Source organism: Phyllostomus discolor, chromosome 4 (assembly GCF_004126475.2).
Source record: "Phyllostomus discolor isolate MPI-MPIP mPhyDis1 chromosome 4, mPhyDis1.pri.v3, whole genome shotgun sequence".
NCBI classification, from domain to species: domain Eukaryota; kingdom Metazoa; phylum Chordata; class Mammalia; order Chiroptera; family Phyllostomidae; genus Phyllostomus; species Phyllostomus discolor.
Genome location: NC_040906.2, coordinates 5,843,699 through 5,865,972, shown reverse-complemented (window position 1 = coordinate 5,865,972; position 22,274 = coordinate 5,843,699). Strand labels below are relative to the sequence as shown.

At 39.4% G+C, this 22,274-nt stretch overlaps 1 protein-coding gene and 1 long non-coding RNA gene across 2 annotated transcripts in view; one reads left to right on the top strand and one right to left on the bottom strand.

Annotated features, from left to right (window-relative positions):
- LOC114494151 (nuclear body protein SP140-like protein) overlaps window positions 1–22,274 on the top strand; it is a 58,796-nt gene that overhangs the window by 27,467 nt on the left and 9,055 nt on the right. The window contains 2 exon segments of the mRNA XM_036025006.1: window positions 10,502–10,555; window positions 20,720–20,824. Of these exon segments, the coding sequence (XP_035880899.1) occupies window positions 10,502–10,555; window positions 20,720–20,824 (159 nt within the window).
- On the bottom strand, window positions 5,962–20,840 carry LOC118500406. The gene is made up of 3 exons (XR_004902966.1): window positions 20,766–20,840; window positions 18,575–18,585; window positions 5,962–5,973 (listed from the first exon to the last, which is right to left on the bottom strand). It is a non-coding gene; the product is annotated as an uncharacterized LOC118500406 (long non-coding RNA).

Here is a 22,274-nt window from a genome sequence, read left to right as displayed (position 1 = left end):
CTTTGGATCAAGGTCTTTCCTTCAGAGCATCACTGATTAATTATCAGAAAGCAGTGATCCGTTACTGAAAACATCATCATCAGTTCTCCGTTGGCAGGTGGCTCATGTGGGGGGTGTTATGCCTTTGTTGGTCCCTCATCATCAGGAAGGCTCATTCCCAGGACATCATGTCCCACGCGGGAAGGAAAGTGGTTTTCTCTTTTTTTAGGGGCCACGTTTGAGCAACAAGAGCACTGGAGCAGAGGAAAGCTTTGCTGTCATGTTTCTTTAAAGGGAAATATCTCGGTTGCTGAGGTTTCTCACACAAAGTCTCTTAGGCCTCAGTGATTATTTCAAAAATGTTGGACGACCATTACTAGAGCGGGGTCCTCATAACGTCCCTGCAAGCAGTCAGCTGAAAATAAAGGGTCATGTGGTAACAGTGGGCGCTGCATTCAATTGTTTGGCTTATGCCTAGATTTTATCTAGTTTCATTTCTATTTTATCAGAGGTCTTTTGTCCAAGTGCCACAAAAGGTATTAAAACAGAGCAAACCTCAACTTGTTCAGCTAAGATATGGTCAAAGACGATTGTATTGTCTAATGTAACTCATGTAAGGAAATTTAAACATTTTTCTGGTTGACCATTGCTGGGGTGATCACCGCAATTCCTGTCAAGGAGACAATATTCTTCTAAACCTTTGGTGGGGCTGACGTCACCAAGCACTCAACATCCTCGACTTCGTGTGTGTAACCAGTTTTATATTTTGACCTGTGAAGTAGGTTGAAAGGTGATACCCAGCCCTGGCCTGTGTGACTCAGTTTGTTGGAGCAATCATCCTATAGATCAAACGGTGGTGGGTTCAATTCCAGTTCAGAGCACATACCCAGATTGGGGGTTCAATTCCCAGTGTGGGTACATTCTAGAAGGCAAGTGATCTCTCTCTCTCTCTTTAGAATCTCTCTCTTTTTTTTAATCACTTTTCTTTCTGTGGGGGGGCTCCACCCTCGGGCCCCTCCCAGTCCACCACAGATGAGAATAAATCTACCAAGACATGATCTGCCTGGGGAGGAAAGGTAACCAATCTCTCAAAGGAGAAGGGCCAGGCCCTATTCCTCAGTGGGCTTTTGTTGGGTTTATTTGCACAGGAGTACAGGGAGTATACAGAAAGCTCATCAATCATTGTCAGGCAGTAGTGATCAAACAATAGATAACATTAAAGAACTATGAGGGCTTATTTTGAATCTGGATCTAAGAGCTAAAGGGCCACAAAACTTTGGGGAAACAAACTCCTTTCATGCTTGGACCCTTATCATTTAAATTGAGGGTATTAGCAAAGTAGATTGTACAGGATTTTATGCATTCTTCCTTAGGCCTGATTGCCCTGGGGAACCTGCCCTTTCCAGCCCAGGGCTGCACCCACCTCCAGCATTGTTTCAGGCTTAAGTCAGGCAGGGGAATAAGGCAGCCAAGAGATTAGGAGACTTCTTGCAGACAGAATGAGGACTCAGGCTATGTTAAAGCTGAGGGGCAGGGGTCCATCACCCCATTTTTCTGTACCCCCCTAAGTCCTTCCTGAGGGCCCTTTTCAACTATAAATGTCTTAGGTCATCCCTCCTTTGCAGAATCTTATCCATCATTGGCTAACCAGTCATCAGCCCGGGGTCAAGCAGGTGAAGTGAAAGGGGGCAGAGGCTGCGCCCCTACAAGAAAGACAAGCTTTGTCTCCTTAATGGCTTATGGTCCCGAGGTCTTTTGACTCAGCCTTCGCCATGAGGAGTTACAGTTTCTGAAACCAGGCAGGGCAGTTCCCAACACCTTTCTCTAAAAAAGAATGAAAAAATATTCTTGAGTGAGAATAAAAAGAAAGTCCCCTGGCTGGCGTAGCTCAGTGGATTGAGCGCGGGCTGGGAACCAAAGTGTCCCAGGTTCAATTCCCAGCCAGGGTACATGCCTGGGTTGCAGGCCATAACCCCCAGCAACCGCACATTGATGTTTCTCTCTCTCTCTCTCTCTATCTCCCTCCCTTCCCTCTCTAAAAATAAATAAATAAAATCTTTAAAAAAAAAGAAAAAAAATAAAAAAAAAAGAAAAAAAGATGATGCCCAATGTTACCTTTCCAGATAGAAATTAAGGGTAAAAAGGAAACAATAACTATTATAGTGAGTGCTTGGCCTCATATCATTTGTGAGACGAGAAGGAACTAAGGTAAGGAAAAAAGAAATATGAAGGTGTTGATTATACAGGTCTGGTCCAGAATCTGCATTAGTTGTTTGTAGCAGATATCATCTGGTTCACTTTGTATTAATTTTCTGTTTTCATTCTTCTGCATCCAGGCCTCATTTCTGTATAATGATTTACATTCTTATCACACCCAGTATTCTGTGGAATCTATGAAAGCCAAGTAAAATTTTGCCTCTGGGTAATAGTGTCATTTTTTCTTAAATCCTCGCCCAAGGATATATTTTTTAAATTGATTTTCAGAAAGAGGAAGGGAGAGAGAGAAAGGGAAATGATATGGGAGAAAACCATCGATCAGTTGTCTCCCATATGAGACCCCGACTGGGTATCATACCCACAACCTAAGTACAATATGTTCCCTGAGTGGGAATTGAACCCATGATCTTTTGGTGTATGGGACCATGCTCCAACCAACTGAGCAACCCAGCCAGGGCTAAAAAAATAGTGTCACTTTTGTGTGGCCTCAAAAAAACATTTGATTCTGGACTACATTGTTCGGAGGAAATGCATCAAATCAGCTATTCTTAACCCAGCACATTTTATTGTGATATAAAGCAGTACTGTATTTTCAATATTTTATTTATTACTTTAATTGAATTTATTGGAACGCCATTGGTTCACAAAACCATATAGGTTTCAAGTGTACAACTCAATAAAACATCATCTGCATACTGTATCGTGTGCCCAGCACCCCAAGGAAAGTTTCTTTCCCTCCTCATTTCCACCCCCCCACCCCTTTGCCCACCTCCACCTATCCTCTACCCCCCTTTTTCTCTGGTTCTCACCATTCTGTTATCTGTCTGTGTGCTATGTATGTATGTTCTTTGGCTAATCCCTTCACTTTCTCTCATCCAGTCCCCCCAGCCCCACCCCTCTGACAGCTGCCAATCTGTTCCATGTATCCATGCTTCTGTTTCTATTTTGTTCATCAGTTTATTTTGTTCATTAAATTCCACATATAAGTGAGATTATATGGTATTTGTCTTTCTTATGATATTTGGTATTTATGGCTTGTTTCACTTAGCATGATTTCCCAGTCCATCCATGCTATCTCAAAAGGTAAAATTTCCTTCTTTTTTACATCCAGATAATATTCCATTGTATAAATGTATCACAGCTTTTTTATCCACTCTTCTTGGCTGTTACAAATAACAATACAGTGAACATAAGGATGTATATATTCTTCTGAATCACTGTTTCAGAATTCTTAGACTATACTCCCAGATGTGGGATCGTTGAGTCAAAAGGTAGTTTCACTTTTAATTTTTTGAGGAAACCTCATACTGTTTTCCACAGTGGCTGCACCAGCCTGCATTCCCACCAACACTGCACAAGGATTCCCCTTTCTCCACATCCTCACCAGCACTTGTTTGTTGATTTACTAATGACAGCCATTCTGACTGGTGTGAGGTGATATCTCATTGTGGTTTTAATTTGCATCTCTCTGATGATGAGTGACACTGAGCATTTTTTCTTATGTCTATAGGCCATCTGTATGTCCTCTTTGAAGAAGGGTCTTTAAAATTAGATTATTGTCTTCCTGGTGTTGCATTGTATAAGTTCTTCATATCAGGGGTCCCCAACCCCTGGACCACAAACCAGTATCAGTCCATATAGCCTGTTAGAAGCCTGGCTGCACAGCAGGAGGTGAGCCGCTGGTGAGGGAGTGAAGCTCTCATTACCTTTACCACCTGAGCTCTGCCACCTGTCGCAGTGGGCAGGCAAGCAAGCAAAGCTTCATTACCACCTGAGTTTCGGCCCCCCTCCCTCCCCCACCCTGTTCATAGAAAAATTGTCTTCCATGAAACCAGTCACTGGAGCCAAAAAGGTTGGGGACCACTGATCTGTATTTTGAAAATTAACTCCTTATCTGATGTACCATTGGCAAATATGTTCTCTCATGCAGTGGGTTCCCTGTCCATTTTGTTGATGGTTTCTTTTGTTGTGCAGAAGCTTTTGAGATTGTTGTAGTCTCATTTGTTTACTTCTTCCTTTGTTTCCCTTGCTTAAGGTGATACATTGTCAAAAATACTGCAATGAAAGATGTCTGAGATTTTACTGCCTATGTTTTATTCTAAGATTTTTATGGTTTTGCGACTTACATTTAGGTTTTTTATGCATTCTGAGTTTATTCTTGTGTATAGTGTAAGTTGGTGGTCTAGTTTCACTTTTTTTGCAAGTATTTTAGTGTAATTTTCCCAGTGCCATTTACTGAAGAGACTGTCTTTACTTCATTGCATGCTCATACCTCCTTTGTCAAATATTAATTGACCATAAAAGTGTGGATTTATTTCCGGGCTCTCTGTTCTGTTCCATTGATCTATATGCCTTTCCTTATGCCAGTACTAGGCTGTTTTTATTACAAGAGGCTTGTAATATAGTTTGATATCAGTTGTCATGATACCTCCAACTTTGTTCTACTTTCTCAAGAATGCTCAGGCTATTTGACAACTTTTTTGGTTCCATATAAGTTTTTGGAATATTTGTTCTAGATTTGTGAAATATGCCATTGGTATTTAAATAGCAATTTCATTGAATCTATAGATCGTTTTGGGTAGTGTGGACATTTCAATGACGTTAATTCTTCCAATCCATAAACATGGTATATGCTTCCACTTATTTGTATCTTTCTCAATTTCTTTCTTCAGTGTTCTATAACTGTCTGAGTACTGGTCTTTCACCTCCTTGGTTCAATTTTTCCTAGGTACCTTTGGTTGAGATAGTAAATGGGAATATTTTTTTTCATTTCTCTTTCTAATAATTCAATATTGGCATATAAAAATACCACCTATTTCTGAATATTGATTTTGTATCCTGCTACTTTTCTGAATTTGTTTGTTAGATCTAGAGTTTTATGATGGAATCTTTAGTGTTTTCTATGTATAATATGTCATCTTCAAATAATGACCATTTTACTTCTTTCTTTCTAATTTAGCTGCATTTTATTTCTTTCTCTTGTCTGATTCTGGGGCTGGACTTACAGTACTACGTAGAGTAAGAGTGGTGAAAGCAGACATCCCAGTCATGTTCATGATCTTATGGAAAATACTTGTGGTCTTTGCACGTTAAGTATGATATCAGCTGTGATTTTGGCATATATGGCCTTTATTGTGTTGAAGTATGATCTCCCTATTCCCACTTTACTGAGAGTTTTCATCATAAATGGGTTCTGGATTTTATTGAATCTTCTTCTGCATCTTTTGATGTCATCATGTGATTTTTTCCCCTTCATTTTGTTTATGTGATATATTACATTTATTGATTTGCAAGTATTGTACCAACTTTGCATCCCTGGAATAAGTCCCAAGGATTTGGTTTGCTAATATTTAGTTGAGGGTTTTACTGTCTATGTTCATCAAGAATATTGGCCTACAAAGTGTCTTTATTTAGTTTTGGAATTGGGATGATGTTGGCCTTATTAAAAAGAGCTTGGAAGTCTTTCCTTCTCTTGAATTTTTTGTAATAGTTTGAGAAGGATAGGTGTTAGTTCTTTGAATGTTTGGCAAAATTCACTTATGAAGCCATCTAGTCCAGAACTTTTATTTGCTGGGAGCGTTTTGATTACTGCCTCAATTTCATTCATTGTAAACAGTCTATTCAGGTTTTCTGATTCTTCTTCATTTAATTTTGGAAGATTATATGTTTCTAAGAATTTACCCATTTCACTCAGATTATTGGCATATAGTTGTTCATAGTATTTTCTGACAATCTATGATGTCAGTTGTCATTTTTCCTCTATTATTTCTGAATTTTCTTATTTGGGTCCTCTCTCTGTTTTTCTTGATGAGCCTGGTTAAAGGCTCATCAATCTTGTTTATTTTTTCAGAGATCCTGCTTGTGGTTTCATTGATCTTTTGTTTTGTTTTTTGTTTTTGTTTTTTTGTCTTTATGTTCTTTATTTTTGCTCTGATTGCTATTATTTCTTTTGTTCTACTTACTCTGGACTTTGTTGTTCTCTTTCTAGTTCTTTCAGGTACAGGATGAGATTGTTTATTTGAGATTTTTCTTGCTTCTTGAGGTAGACCTATAGTGCTCTGAACTTCGCTCCCAGGACAGCTTTCTTCTTTGATCTCATTGTTAACCCATTTATCATTTAATAACATGTGCTTTAACCTCCATGTGTTTGAATGTTTGTGAGGGGCAGGGGGGCTTGTAGCTGTAGTTGTAGTTGATTTCTAGCTTCATACCACTGTGGTCAGAGAAGATGCTTGATATGATTTCAATTTCCTTGAATTTGTTAAGATTTCTTTTGTGTCCCACTGTGTGGTCTATCTTTGAGACTGTTCCATATGTACTTCAGAAGAATGTATATTCTGCTGCTTTGGGATAAAGTGTTCTGTAAATATCACTTAAATCTATTCAATCCAGTGTGATGTTTAAGGTTGTTGTTGCCCTGTTGAGGGTTTTTTTTTTTTTGTATGGCACATCTATCAGTTGATAACAGTGAGGTGCTAAAGCCCCATACTAAGATTGTATTGCTGTGATCTCTCCGCTAATGTCTTCCAAGATTTTCTTTATATATTTAGTTGCTCCTATGTTGGCTGCATATATGTTTACAAGGGTTATATCTTCTAGTTGGATCATTCCCTTTAGAGTTACATAGTGACCTTCTTTGTCTATTGTTATGGCCTTTATTTTAAAGTCTACTTTTTCAGATATAAGTATTGCTACCCCATTTTGGAAGGTTTTTTGCTTCCATTTGAATGGGATCCAACCCTACATTTTCAGTCTGTGTGTATCTTTTGTTCTGAGGTGGGTCTCTTGTAGACAGCATATATATGGGTCAAGTTTTCTCATCCATTCAGCTACTCTATGTCTTTTGATTGGAGCATTTAATCCATTTACATTTAAGGTTATTATTGTTAAGTACTTACATATTGCCATTTTATTCTTTATACCTATGTTCCTTTCTTTCTATTCCTTCTTATAGAAGGCCTTTTAACATCTCTTGCTATATTAATTTGGTGGTAATGAATTTCTTTTAGGCTTTTTTTGTCTTGGAAGCTCTGTGTTTCACCATCAATTTTAAATGACAGCCTTGCTGGACAAAGTAGTCTTTGTTGCAGGTCCTTGCTTTCCATTATTTTGATTACGTCATGCCAATCTTTTTTGGCCTGAAGTGTTTATGTTGAGAAGTCAGCTAAAAGCCTTATAGGAACTCCCTTGTAGATAGCTAAAACTAATTGTCTCTCTCTTGCTGCCTTTAAGATTCTCTCTTTGTCTTTAACCTTTAGCATTTTAATTATGATGTGTCTTGGTGTGGACCTCTTTGGTTTAATCTGATTAGGACTCTCTGTACTTCCTGAATTTGTGTTACTTTTTCTTCACCAAGTTAGGGAAGATTTCAGCCATTATTTCTTCAACAGGTCCTCTATTTCTTCCTCACTCTTTTCTCCTTCTGGTATCTCAATGATGTGGATGTTGTTACACTTGATGTTAACCTTTCCTCATTTTTTTTAAATTTTATTTTCTTTTTAATGCACTGTTTGCATGCTTATTGTTATCTTGTCCTCTAAATCACTGATTCTGTCCTCTACTTCATCTAAGCTGCTGTTGGTTCCTTCTAGTGTATTCATTTCAGATATTGTAGTCTTCATTTCTGACTGCTTCTTTTTTTATGGTTTCTATTTCCTTTTTAATGCTTACTATCTCTTTGTTTAAGTTCTCACCAAAATCATTTATTCTTCCCTTAATGTCCTTGAAGACCTTTAACCATTGCCCTAAACTCTGCATCCAGTATTTTGTTTGCTTCCATTTCATTTTACTCTTTTTTCTGGGGATTTGTCTTTACTTTCACTTGTAGCATATTTCATTGTCTCCCCATTTTGGCTCTGTATTTTAGGAAGATCTACTATGACTTCTGAACTTGTTATGATGGCTTTATAATGGAGGTGTCTCATTGAGCTGTGTCACACTCTTCCTGATTACATGAGTTCCGTGCTCCAGGAATGTTTTTTGCGGGTTATGCACACCATCCTGTTGCACAATCATTGATCTTGAATAATGTTGGCCCTCTTGTGTGTAGAGTCATACCTTCAGGCTGGCTGACTGTAAAGGTAAGCCTTGAATACCATGTAGGGGATGCTGTGCAAGGACTACCCCTGAGGAGCAGTTGTTCCCAGCAAAGTCTGTTGCCTGCCAGAATCTCCTTGTGTGTGCCACTTGTGTGGCCACTTGGGTCAAGCTCTGGCATGGTCCAAAGCTCATAACAGGCTGCACTGGTTCTGGGTCCCCTTGGGCAGGGTTCAGGTACAGGTCAATTTCAGATATATGGGTGTAAGTGGCCTTGGGCTACCTGTCTGGAGCTACTACACTGTTTATTGTTTGTGGCTGTATCTGCTGGACCTGGGTGTGCAAGGGAAGGACCAATCTATGTAAAAGGATCAGCTTCCCCCAACTTAGAGCTGAGGGTAGATGTGTAAAAGGAATAAGGTTCCGTGACATTTGCCTTTACCTCTCAGGTATGCTACCTCCCCCTGAGGTAGCCTGGTCTTTCTCCAGAGCCTTCTGAAGAAAGACTGTAATGTTGCCCCAGGCTGAGTGCAAACTCTTCCACAGGTAGTGAGCACAGTAGTTAATAGCAACAAGGCTAGGAGGATAGGACTAGGGGGTTGCCTACTTGAGGATCACACAGTCAGGCGCTCAATGAGGGGAACGTGGCCACTACTCCAGAGCCAAAACACTCAGTCTCTGCCAGAGTCTCCAACTCTAGTTTCTCTTGGAGAGGCTTGCTGCAGGCTTAGATTGGGTACAATCAACCATCCTCTCTGTAGGAGCAAGCTAAGCTGCCCCAGAATCAGGGCAACAGATTGAAAGATTATCTCAGTGAGGGTGTTGCCAGCCCAACCACAGAGTGGACTAAGTACTTTGTCCTTGTCCCAGACAGTGGCCCCCAAAGGACTTACCCTTTGAAGCCCCAGCCACTCTCCCTTCCCCTCCCAGAACTGAGGAGCAGGTGATCTGAGACTTGGCAGGGCTGATCCAGTCTCTGGGAGTGGTGCCCACAAGCCTATAGGATAGGTACTTCTTGCCCATCCTTGTGTAGTACCAGCTGACTTCACACAGGAGATATAAGTGGCTCTCCCCCAACCCTGTGATGTAGCCACACACCCTATCCTCAACTCATTTGGTTCCTGGACAAAAGCTTCCCAGGAGACACAGTCTAAAAGTCCCAGCTCTGAAGCTCTCTGGTCCCCTTGCATGACTGAACTCAGCAGGATGGCACCATCCAAGTCATTCAACATGTTGTAGGAGGTGATGTCAGTTGTGTGCTCAAGGAGGAGGAAATGAGCCCTCTTTCCAAAACTGCACAGGTTAGTCATTGTCTGGATTTCCACCAAGAATCTCCCCAGGAAAAGAGGACCACAAAAGTCAATGCTGACTGCAGGCAGCAGACCCCCCCTGCAGGACCCAAGCACAGCAGCTTGGGTTCACCAGCAGTCAAGCATTGCACTCTGCAGGCTGGTGCTGTAATAAGTGGAGTGCTCATCCCTGAAAGAGTGGTGTCTGGGTCTCCCAGGTGGACTGCATCCCCACTGATTTTCACCACCAGATGCTATGCAGGTTCCTCTTACCATTTGTCTTGCCCTGGGTTGGGGATCCCTGTGTGGGGTTGAGACCTCATGCTCCTGGGGAAAAAGAGTTTTGCAGCCACAATATCCCTCTGGCTGCTGCAGTGGGCCTAGATGCAGAGTCTAGCCCTTTCCACATCTCTGCCCTTCTTACCAATCACTGTGTGATTTCTTCTATAAATCTTTGGTTAGGATATTTCAGTTCAGCTTGGTTATTCAGGTTGATTGGGGCTGGGAGGAATTAAGTGTAGCTTCTGCCTACTCTGCAGCCATCTTTGAATCCAGCAACCCGTCACATATTTTTGATGGAAATCTGTCTTCCAGCATGTCACAGGTTTGTACAGTGATTTAGGTTTATACAGCAATTTTGTACAAACTTTTGCACAAATTTCTGCATAATAATCATAAGATCTCAACAGGATATGATACCGGTTCCTACCTCTGAGTACAAAGTATATAAAAGTATTTTTCAAAATGCTACTTTTTCAAAAAGACCCAGGGCCAATGCTGAAGTCATACTTCAATTTTAGTAGGTTTTCAGTAACTCTACAATGAAAAAATTCTCCAAAAAATTAAAATAAATAAATAAAAGAGAAACAGGAAATCAAACACCCTTATAAACTCCAGCTTCCTGCAGTTTTAATTATCCAAAAATATGTAAATTTTATGTATTCATTTCTGTTTTCTCACCACCACCTGTTATTTTGTAGGTGCTGTCGATTCTGAAACCAGCTCTACTTCAGAAAAGACCAAGAGGAAAAGAAGTAAGAATAAGATTTTACTTGCTTTTGATGTGAGAAATGATTCACAATGTCAGTATGTTGTTGTTGTTGTTGTTGTTGTTGTTGTTGTTAATTTCCAATGTTGTGGTTGGCAGAATGATGGCTCCTCAAAGATGTCTATGTCCTAATCCCTGGAACCTGTAATCTGTTATCTCACATGGCAAGTGGATTTTACAGATGTGATTAAACTAGGGACCTTGAGATGGGGGAGATTATCCTGGATTACCTGGATGGCCCCAGTACACTCCCATAGGCCTTTAAAAGTGGAGAGCCTCTCTTGGCTGTGGAGGGAGGAAGAGGTGACTCTGAAGGATCAGTCAAGGAGGTGCAATATCACTGGCTCTGCAGATGGAGGGGGGATGAGGGAATGTGGGGGACCTCAAGAAGCAGGAAAAATCAAGGAATCAAATTGTCCCCTACAGCCTCCAGAAAGGAATGAAGCTCTGCTAAAAACTGGATTTTATCCCCAGTGAGGTTATTTCAGAATTCTAACTGACATTATCGTAAGATGATAAATTGTGTTGTTTTAAGACATATTTATAGTAAATTCTTATGGCAGCAATATGGAAATAATAAAGACTTTGGTTCTTAAAATGTGGCAGTGACTATGGGCAGAGAGAAGAGGCTGGAAGAATTTTAACTTGAATGGTTAAAAAATCCTCAATTGAGCAGTGTGTAGAACATGGGTGCTGAAGACCTAGTGAGGACTCAGAAAGAGGGATGAACATGAGAACAACAACCTTCATTGTCTCAGAAAATACAAAATCATCCTGATCAGCACAAATATGGAGGTTTAAAGGTGTGACTGCTGAGGGCTCAGAAGTAAATAAGAACATGTTTTAGAAAACTAGAAAAGAAGATTCTCAGTATACAGTGACAAAAATTATAACCAAATCCTTTCCTGCAGAAATGTGGAAAGAACTTTCTGGATATACACTCAGAAGATTTCTAGATGATGATGATGATGCAGCTGGTTTGTTTTTGCTGCTTACAGTAAAATGTGAGAGAAAAGAGATAAACTGAGGGTGAAATTGTGAGGCAAAATAAATCAAGACGTGATAATTTGGAGAAGCCTCAGCCTATTCTGGTTGAAAAAGATGGTAAAATTAGAAGATTCACTGTCAGGCAAGTGTGCTCGATAGAATGACTAAGAGTGTGGCTGTACAACTTTTTGCTAGAGCCTCAGAAGTAGCAAAAAGCCGGAATATTCAGTCACAGAAAGGTGCTTTGATGAGATTCTGTGTGTGACTCAGATCCCTTCAGCCATCTCAGCAGAAGCCAAAAATAGGTACGTGATTACATAGGGAAGATCCGTGGAGGAACCTTTTGTCTAATGGAGCAGATCCCCATGACATACCTGGGAGACCTATTTGGTTCTTGACTCTTTTATGCCAACAGAAACAGAGCCGTCCATGTGTAATCCCTGGAACCTGGAACCTGTTTCTCTACATAGAGGAGACTTTGAAAATGTGATTAAGTAAATTATCTTGAGATGGAAGGTTACCCTGGATAATCTGGGTGGCCTGGGTGCCCCAATCAAATTAGATAGGTCCTTAAAAATCAGAAAAGCTGTCCTGCTGTGCAGAGGAACATGTGCCTATGGAAGAACGATCAGAGAGCCGTGATGCGGCTGTCTTTACAGAGGAAGACAAGAGGACGATGAGCCAAAAACTGAGGGCAGACTTCAGAAGCTGTAGAACAGTATCAATTGCATGACATATCTAAGTAAAACTATTCACGTGTTATTTGTTTTACTTTAATTCAGTACATTATGTACTAGACATTATAAACATTTGACATTTTCCCAATTTAAATATAAAAAGTGCTCATTCCTGTTTTAATTTGCATTACTATAATTTTAGTGTATTTGAGCATTTTTCATTGGTTATTAATTATTTGTTTTTCTTCTTCTACAAATGCCTGGATATGCCTTACCAGTGTTGCTGTTATGTTGGTCATTTTTTTCAAAACCATGCTGAACAAGAATAGGTATGCTAATATATTACATAGGTTATATTTTACTTATGTTTGTTAATATTTTGCCTCATTTGTTGATATATTTTAGTTTGTAATATTTTTAAAAGATTTTATTTATTTATCTTTAGAGGGGAAGGGAAGGAGAGAGGGAGAAAATAATTTTAGTGTATTTGAGCATTTTTCATTGGTTATTATTGAGATTTCAGAAGTTCAGTGACACTGATCTTCTGTGACTTTAGAATATAATCGAGATTTTCTCTTAAAACCACCCCAATTCCTCTGGGAATTTAAAAGTACAATAAGATGGCAGCATGGGTAAACACGGCTCACGTGCTTGCACAACCACATCAAAATTGCAACTAAAACATAGAACAACCATCACTCAGAACCATCAGAAACTGAGTTAAATGTAGGCCTGACAACTACAGAATTAAAGAAACCGCATCCATCCAGACTTGTAGGAGGGGCAGAGACATGGAATGGGCTGGTCCCACATCCACATGTGGTGGATAAAAATTTAGGAGGGATATCTCAGGAGCAAAGAGTCACAGGCCTACAGCAGGCTCCCCAGCCCAGGGTTCCACTGTCAGGAAGATAAAAGTCCCCATAACTTCTGGCTTCCAAAATTAGTGGGGATTGAGTCAGTGGAAGAAACTGGAGTCCCAAGCAGTCCTTCTTAAAGATCCCACACACAGACTTAATCAGACTCACTCCCTCTAAGCTCTAGCACCAGGTTAGCAGCTTGAAAGACACTAGTGGCATATAGAAAGGAACTGAAGTACCTGAAGTAACTGAAGTGGGTTTTCTGAACCCACAGAGCAAGAGCCAGCAGGCATGTGCCATATCTGAGACTCCATCAACCTGGCTGACACTGTTTTTCCCACCCTGGAGATACCCTGAGATTCTGTCCCACTGAATTTACAGCCCACCCAACCTGTTAAGAGTGACTTTTCCATACGAATGGCTGGTCTTGGCTCATGATTCATAACTTCCTAAATCCCCTCAAACAAGCAACAACTGGCCTCAGTGAGCCTCCAGACCCCATATTTCTTGCTAAATGGACCCAGGCCCAGCACTGGAAGGATAACTTGGCTTCACCTGGGAATCTCCAAGCCCAGCACAAGTAACAGCCATCTAAAATTGCTTTATAGTTCATGCAGGGTGGCCCAAGGCAGACCACAGGTGGGAGCTGACCTTGGCCTGCACCACCTGGGAAACCCCAGAGCCTGAGTATCCAGTAGACAGCTACAGACCACATCAGAATACCACCACCTACCCATGCACAGCTGCTCCTCCACAGAGGACAGGCATTGGTAGTCATTGGTCATAGCCAGTCTTTGTAGTTGACTGGCCTAGGTAAATAGTTCCTATTTAACTACCAACAGCAATCAAGGCTCAACTACAAGAGGAGGGTTTACTCAGCCCACATGAAGGGTGCACCTGGAGTACTCAGCTTGGGTGACAGAGGAGTCTATACCACTGGACCCTACAGGACACCTACTACATTAGGCCATACTACCAAGACATGGAGTAAAGCAGCTCCACCTAATACAAAGAAACAAACCCAGGGAGGCAGCCAAAATGAGGAAACAAAGAAATGTGGCCCAAATGAAAGAACAGAACAAAACTCCATAAAAAACTATAACAAAATGGAGATAAGCAATCTATCAAGTGCAGAGTTCAAAACATTTGTTGTAAGGATGCTCAAGGAACTTAGTGAGGACTTCAAAAAAGACCCAGTCAGAAAAGAAAGATACACTAATTAAAATAAAGAACAATTTACAGGAAATCAAGAGTAGAGTGGCAGAAGCTGAGAATCAAATCAACGATTTGGAATATAAGGAAGCAAAAAACAACCAATTGGAACAAGAAGAAAAAAAATCCCAAAAAAAGAAGGATAAGCAGCCTCTAAGACAACTTCAAGCTCCAACATTTGCATCATATGGGTGCCAGAAGAAGAGACAGAGCAAGAAATTAGAAATCTATTTGAAAAAATAATGAAAGAAAACTTCCCTATTTGGTGAAGTAAATGGGCATGCAAGACCAGGAAGCACAGAGAGTCCTAAACAATATGGATACAAAGAGGCCCATTTCAAGACATATCATATTTAAAATGTCAAAAGTTAAAGAGAAAAGCTTAAAGGCAGCAAGAGAAAAGCAGTTAGTTACCTACAGTGGAATTCTCATAAGACTGTCAGCTGACTTCTCAAAAGAAACTTGGCAGGCTAGCAGGGATTGGCAAGAAATATTCAAAGTCATGGGAAACAGGGACCTACAGCCAAGAATGCTCTACCCAGGAAAGTTATAATTTAGATAAAGAGCTTCCCAGGGAAGAAAAAACTAAAGAAGTTCATCATCACCAAACCATTATAATATGAAATGTTAAAGGGACTTATTTTTAAAAAGATCAAAACTATGAACAATAAAATGGCAATAAATAAGCAAATGAGAAGAGCAGAAATAGACTCATGGATATGGAGAGCATTTTGATGATTGCCAGGTGGGAGAAGGGTGTGTGGGAACAGGTGAAGGAATGAGGGGATTAAGAAATACAAATAGGTAGTTACAAAATAGCCATGGAGGTGTAAAGTACAGTACAGGAAATGGAGTAGCCGAAGAACCTATACACATGACCCATGGATGTGCACAGTGGTGTGGGGATTGCCTGAGGGAGTAGGGAGTGTTGGGGGGAGAGGGGCAAAGAAGGAAATATTGGGAGAGCTGTAATAGCATAATCAATAAAATATAATTAAAAATAAACTCTGAAAATTAAAAAAATAAAAGTACAATAAATTTAAAGATTAATCTGGGAAGAACTGAAACATTTTCAAGGAGAATGCCCCATGCATTTGTTCAAGTCACCTTTTTTGTTCTTCAACAAAATTTTATGGTTTCCTTTATATACATTGTGCATATTCTTACTTTTTCTTGTCAGATTTGCTGAGATACAATTTATATGCAATAGAAGTCATCACTTTAACAAATGTGGGTCTTCATGGCGACACCACCATGATCATGGCACGAGACATTATCATCATCCACAAAGGGCCATCAGTGTCCCTCTTCACACTCTCTGGCTCTTGACAACAGCTGATCTCTTTTTATCACTGTAGGTTTTTTTTTCTGGAAGTGAGTTCATACAACGTGCAGTTTATTTATGTATGTTCTTTTTCACTTAACATGCTTTTGAGACACATTGATATTGCTGTATCACTAGTTACTTCATTTCTATTTCTGAGAAGTATTTCATTGTATGACTATATAGAAGTTTGTTTATCTATTCACTTGTTCATAGGTATTGAGCTATTTCCAGTCTAAAGCTATTACAAAAAAACTACTAGGGACTTGTTCATACAAATATCTAGGTAGATATGTTATTAACTTTTCTTAATAAATTCTGGGAGTCATACTACTGGTGGATATGAACATAAGTACATGTTCGACATTTTGTGAATCTGCCAAAGTATTTTTCAGAGTGATAAGCTTTTTACATTTCCACTAGAAATGTATAAAGTTCCCATTGCTCTGCATACTCACCAGTACTTAGTATTGTTACTTTTTTTTATTTTAGCCATTTTTAATGTATCTGTAATGTTTTTCTTGTAAGGTTTTTTTTTTATTTCCTTAACAATTTATTGTTCTGAACATCTTTTAATTTACTGGCCATCATCCACAGATATTGTTTGTGAAAGTGTCTGTTGAAATCTTTTACCCTTATTTAATTGGGTTATCTCTTTATTTTGTTAGGTGGAAGAATTATTTATCTATTCTGGTTTCAACTCCTTCGATGGCTGTCTTTTCATTTTATAGACACTATCTATTGAAGAACAAAATTTTAAATCTTTGATGAAATCCAATTTAACAGTTTTTTCTTTTATAATCTGCAGTTTTTGGTTTCTAGTTAAGAAATCTTTGCCTAATTCAAAATCCTATGTTTTCTTCAAGAAGTTTCATGGCTTAGTGCTTTCATTTACATCTGTCATCCAATTTAAGTTAATTTTGCATACAATGTTAGGTAAGAACTTTTTTGCATATGGATATCCAATTGTCCCAGCATCATTTGTTGAAAAAACTATCCTTTCTACATTGAATTAATTGCTTCTACATCCTTTCTGAAAGTCAGTTGGCCACATGATGTGGGGTGAATCTCTGTAATTCTTTTTCTGTTCTATTTATCTATATCTACCCTTACATCAATACTAGACAATCTTGATTGCTGTAGCTTTAGTCCAGAAATTAGTCCAGAAATCAGGTACAAAGACCTATAATTTTGTTTTTCTTTTCCCAAATACTTTTAGCTATGTAGGCACTTTATATCTGGAAGCTTCTTCTATCTCTCAGTTTATTCACTTTGAAGATCACGTCATTGCCCAAGGCGCCTGCTGAGCTCCAGCTACAATGCCATGCTCTAGGCCATCCAAAATAGAAATGGTAAACAGCAAAATACTCCTTCCCTCAGAGGTCTGTCTCTTTTATGAGAAGCTTTTCTAGAGCTCCTCTCCTCCCACATCTCACTCATCAAATCTTGAACAGGTGGTCCTGTCAGCTATTAGTGCAGTTATGAACTATGGTATTTTGTCAAGACTATGACATCTCCAAGAATGCAGATGTTCTGTTAGTAAATTAGGAATTGAAAATGGATATCTAGAACACAATATGAAGAATTGACTTCATTAGCTCTTAAAAATTTGTTGGAAGTTTTTTTGGAATCTGATGTGTGACCGATATTTGTAAGTATTTTATATACAGTTTGAACTCCTTGTTGGGTCCTGGCTTCTCCCTATATACACCTTTTTTTTTATCAAAACCACTGTTTGAATCTACTGAATCTATAGTAACTTATGTTGTATTTGATGTATCAGGTGTGTATATACAGATGTGTTAAATTTTCCAAACGATTGAGTATTTGCCAATTCCTTCTTGTTTTGTTATTTTACCATAAATACTTTGACATTTTTTTATGGTTGTTATAACTTAATGGATTTGTTTCTTTATAGGTAGAGTGTTCCCCTTCATTCTTCTTAATGCTTTTTACATTCAAATCTCTTTTTCAGGGTGCTAATACTGTTACATTAACTTTTGTGTTTTATTTTTTACCCATTTTCATTAAGCTTTCCTATGCAGCTTTGGTTTATGCTTCTTATAATGACACAGCTTTTTGGAGTCTTCTCTGATAATCCTAATCTTTCAATAGTTAAGTTTTATTTGTTACTTTTATTATGATCCCTGACATATGTGAACTTATAAATCTATATTCTTGTTAACCACTCTTTCTTTGTGTTTCCGTGTCTCTTTCCTGCTTTCTGCTTGACTAAGAAAGAATTTACATTCCATCTTCCTTCTCTATTTGTGTAGAAATTGGAGATAAAATTTCTGTAATCTCTTTAACATGCCCTAATCTCAAAAGATGGCAAGGATTTTACCATGGATTCCCTCAAATTAAACATACCATCTTCATCATTAAGCTATTGTAGCTTAACATTTTGTTATTAATGTTTAATTGTACATTTTGAAATTATTATTGATTTTCAGCCACTATTTACTTAAATTAATTTTTCATCATTGTATGTGCACTCATCATTATTTTCTTGTTTGGTTTCTTCTTTAGTCTACATGAATAAATCGTTGATTATTTTAGTGAGGGTGTCTAAGCTGAAAAAATGCCTTCCTGAAAGAGAGGCATTTACAGTTGTTGATTGGCCATTATTTTGAAAGGATTTTTATCAAGATTAAAAATTCTAAGTCAACATTTATTTTTCCTCAATGTACTAATATGATGATTGCATTGTCTTCTATACTCTGTTGTGTGGCTGATATTCTCCTTGTATTTTAGCAGTCATTTTTTAGTTAATAAGCCTGTTTTCCTGCCAAAATGTCTTTTTCCAACTATTGAATTATGAAAATTTTAAGGCTACTGAAAACTTGGGAAATTTTTACACTAAACAAAGATTCACAATTAACATGTACTATTTTTGCTTTGTCACATTTCTGTCCATCTATCCATTTCCCCACCCATCTACTAACCATCCTCAAGTCTGAAACATTTTCAAGTTGCAGACAACAGAACGCTTCCTTCCGAACACTTTAGTGTGCATATTATTAACTAGACTTCAGTATTTGTATTTATTTTCTTTGTCTTCTGAGATAAGATTTACAATGAGTTGTGTGAGTATTAAGTATATCATTCTATCGATTCTGTTTAAGTTACTTACCTGTAAAACCCAAATCTTTATCAAGAGACGGAATGTGACCATCACCCTGGAACTTAAAAAACCCTCCTCTGAGGAGACAAGGGAGACTTTATTATCCTGGGATGTTTCTAAGGAGGGAGATATTCTCTGTTTTATACTGGTCAGGAAACAAATTTGCCTTCTGATCTGGAAGGCTACATTAACTCTGTTTTCTAAAACCATTTGCTCTTCACACATCCTTGAAAAGATACTCTGGGGCATGTGGCAAAACATGGAGAGTTACCTCCCAACAAACTGACCTTGCACAGCAGATCCTGGCAGTCTCCCCATGAGGACACCATTCTACCAACCATGAGGATTAATGGGACTACTGGAGGCTAGGACCAAATTCATTCAATTGGTCTTCTTCAGTATTTACCAAATTTCCTTAACCATAATTGTAGGGGTAACCATAATTACCCCTACAGTGCAAGTCACCACATCTGCATTAGAGGCAAGTGAAGGCTTGGCTTTCACACAAATGGTACAATCCAAAGGCACACACGGTGAAAGAGAGAAATGCCCTGAAAGAGAGGCATTTACAGTTGTTGAGGTTCCTAGGGGGAATGTGGCAGCCAGGGTAAGGTGGGCCCCTGACTGCCTGCACTCCTTACCATTCTCAGTTCTATTCATTGCTGATGGGGTTTGGAAAGAAGTGGGGACAGGACAGTCTCTCCAATCTGACCTCTTTGGCCATGATGTTCAGATGGCATTTGGTCCCTGCACCTGTACCCCACCACTAAACAACTGAGATTTAGTGTGGGGACATTGTCCAGAGACACTCTGCATGGGATTTCAGATGCTGGCACTAGCCTCTGTTTCCTCATATCTGATGCTGAGTGGCAGACTCAGCATCCAAGTGGTGGAAGACCTGGACCCAGTGGTTTCCTTCTGGAAGAAGGACTCAGGGCAGCTGTGGAAGACAGATATCATTAATGCCTCTCTACCTCCATACCTCCTAGGTGTTTCCTCCTCCGGTGCCTGGATCTTTGCTCTTCTTTTACTGCCACAAAACCTTTGTACCGTTCCACTGGCTGAAACTTCCTGGGACCCTGAAGGAGGTGCCCTCCAGGGTGGTTGGGGAAAGAATGAGGAGTCATTGCCATCGAGGGTCAGAACCAAATCCAGAATTTTCAGAGTTTGTCTCTATAACGCCATTGATTCCCCCACCACTTTTGTCCTGATCACAATGCAGAAAGAAGCTGGTCGCTTTCTGCCTTCCTTGGGGACAGCTGCCTTCAGTGACATAGAGTCCTAATAGAGGAGAAGTGTGTGCACAGGTGGAAACTTAGATGATCAGAGCATTGAATGTAGCTTCTGAAAAAGCACACATCATTGTCAGACAGCAAATGCTCCAGCCAGTCATGCGATTTGCTGATTGTTTTAGAGCTTCCTGAGCTCCCCTTTCAGCTTTGGAGAAGGCTGATGTGGGGGAGAAATGAGGCAAAGCAGTGAACACAAACAGCAGGCAGACACCATCTCCATTAGGTCACCCCATCACTGTCCCCACTGCTCCTGAGTCAGAGCTCACACAGGAAGAGGTAGGTACAGTCTCAGACTTTGTCTCCAGTGACCTAAGTGCAGGGAAATAGCCCAGCTGCAGAGCTCCCTTCTACCAGGGCAGCAGCTGCATGTGTCACTGTCACATAAGAATCAGGGGACTGACTGCATGGGGAGCTAAGACAGTTGTGCTGATGCCTGGTGTCTCTGCTTGCTAAAGCATGCTGGTTGTGCGGGCGTTGAGAGGTATAATGAAGGTAGACATTCTGCCATTAAGTATCAAAAGTTCCACTGAAAGAAAGGCTCTGAAACTCCGGAGATTTGTGGAATAAAGTTGTTCAAGTACCCCTATGACTTTATAGAAATGACCTCGACACGGGAGAAAGTTGTACATGTGCAATTGTGAAATGAGACCGAATGAAAAAATCTTCTCTTCCAGAGTCAGGAAAGCACAAAGAAGATAATGTGGATATGGAGGCTGAAACACTTCCTGTGATATGTGGGGACATAAGGGGGCTGTTAATTAAGAGGAAATTTGAACAAGGTAAGTGTCAAGGTTTACTTTAAGTTGCAAACCCTCTATAAAGGAATCACATTAAGTAATAGAATTACCCATGTCAATTTCCCATCATTCAAGGAACTGAGGCCCCACTGTGGCTTGAAAGAAAAAGGAAGGGATCCCTAAGGTAATATTTTACACTGTAAGCAGTGGTGCATATTAAGTGCTCACCCCCATGTGCAAGTGCCCATGAGGATGCCCAAAGAACCTAAGAGAAGTGCAGGATTGTCAGTCTCTGGGTGGAAAATACTGTACTTCTTTTTTTTTTACTTTGAATCAGCTATAACAGGGAAGAGGCCCTCAGCCTCCACGTTCACATCCTGTATCCTATCTGGGTAATCACCACCAGGACAGGGTGTTGGATGCAGTGAGGAGACCACAGAGTTTAGAGTCAGGAAACCTGCATCCCAGCCTCAGCCCTGCTGAGAGTGACAGTGTGAAGACTGGGACCTTCCTGAGCCTGAAACGTCCCTTCTAAGAAATGGATAATAATGTCCTGCCTCCTGGTGTAACTTTGAGAATTAATTTATACATGAATATAAAATATTTTGTGGTTTTAACATTATAAAGCTTTTCTATAATTGTCCATTATGTTGAACTTCCTATCAGATTATTCTTAATATGGCCATGTGGAAAAATTAGTATAAATAAATATTTGCAGCATAACTATTCTTTAAAACAGCTTCACTGAGATATAACTCATATATAGACAATTCAGCACTTAAATTGTAGAATTCACTGTTGAGCATTTGTCTGTTTTGTTCTTTCACAACATTATAAAACCATCATCACAATCTGATTTTGGAACATTTTGTCCCCACTAAAGGAAACCCCATATGTCTTAGCTGTCAATACCCATCCCCACCCCAGCTTTTCATCCACCCTAAGCAATGATCAATCTATGTTCTGATCTAAAATTGGTCTAATTTAAGCATTTCCTATTAACTGACTCATACAATATGTGCCTTTCTGTGATGGTTCTTTCACTCAGCATGAAGTATTCAAGGTTACATATCGTACCATGTATTATACTTCATTCTTTTTCATGCTCACATAATATGCTAGTCCATGGTATGGATATACAATATTGCATTTACCTACCAGTTTGATTTTCTCATTTTTTAGCTATCATGAATAATGTTGTTTTGTGTAAATTTTTTTAGTGAATATACTTTTATAATTTTTTTGGTATATACTCTGGAGTGGAATCGCAGGATTATATGGTAATTCTATGTTTAATTTATAGAGGAAAACCCAAACTGTATTCTACAGTATTGTACCAGTTTATATTCCCACCAGAAAAATCTGAGGGCTCCAATTTCTTTGCGTTCTCAGCAACACTGTGATTGTCTATCTGTTTTATTATGGCCATCTTAGGGGCATGATATAATTTTTATTTCCTTTTCTCTAATGAATAATGTTGCTAAGTGTATGA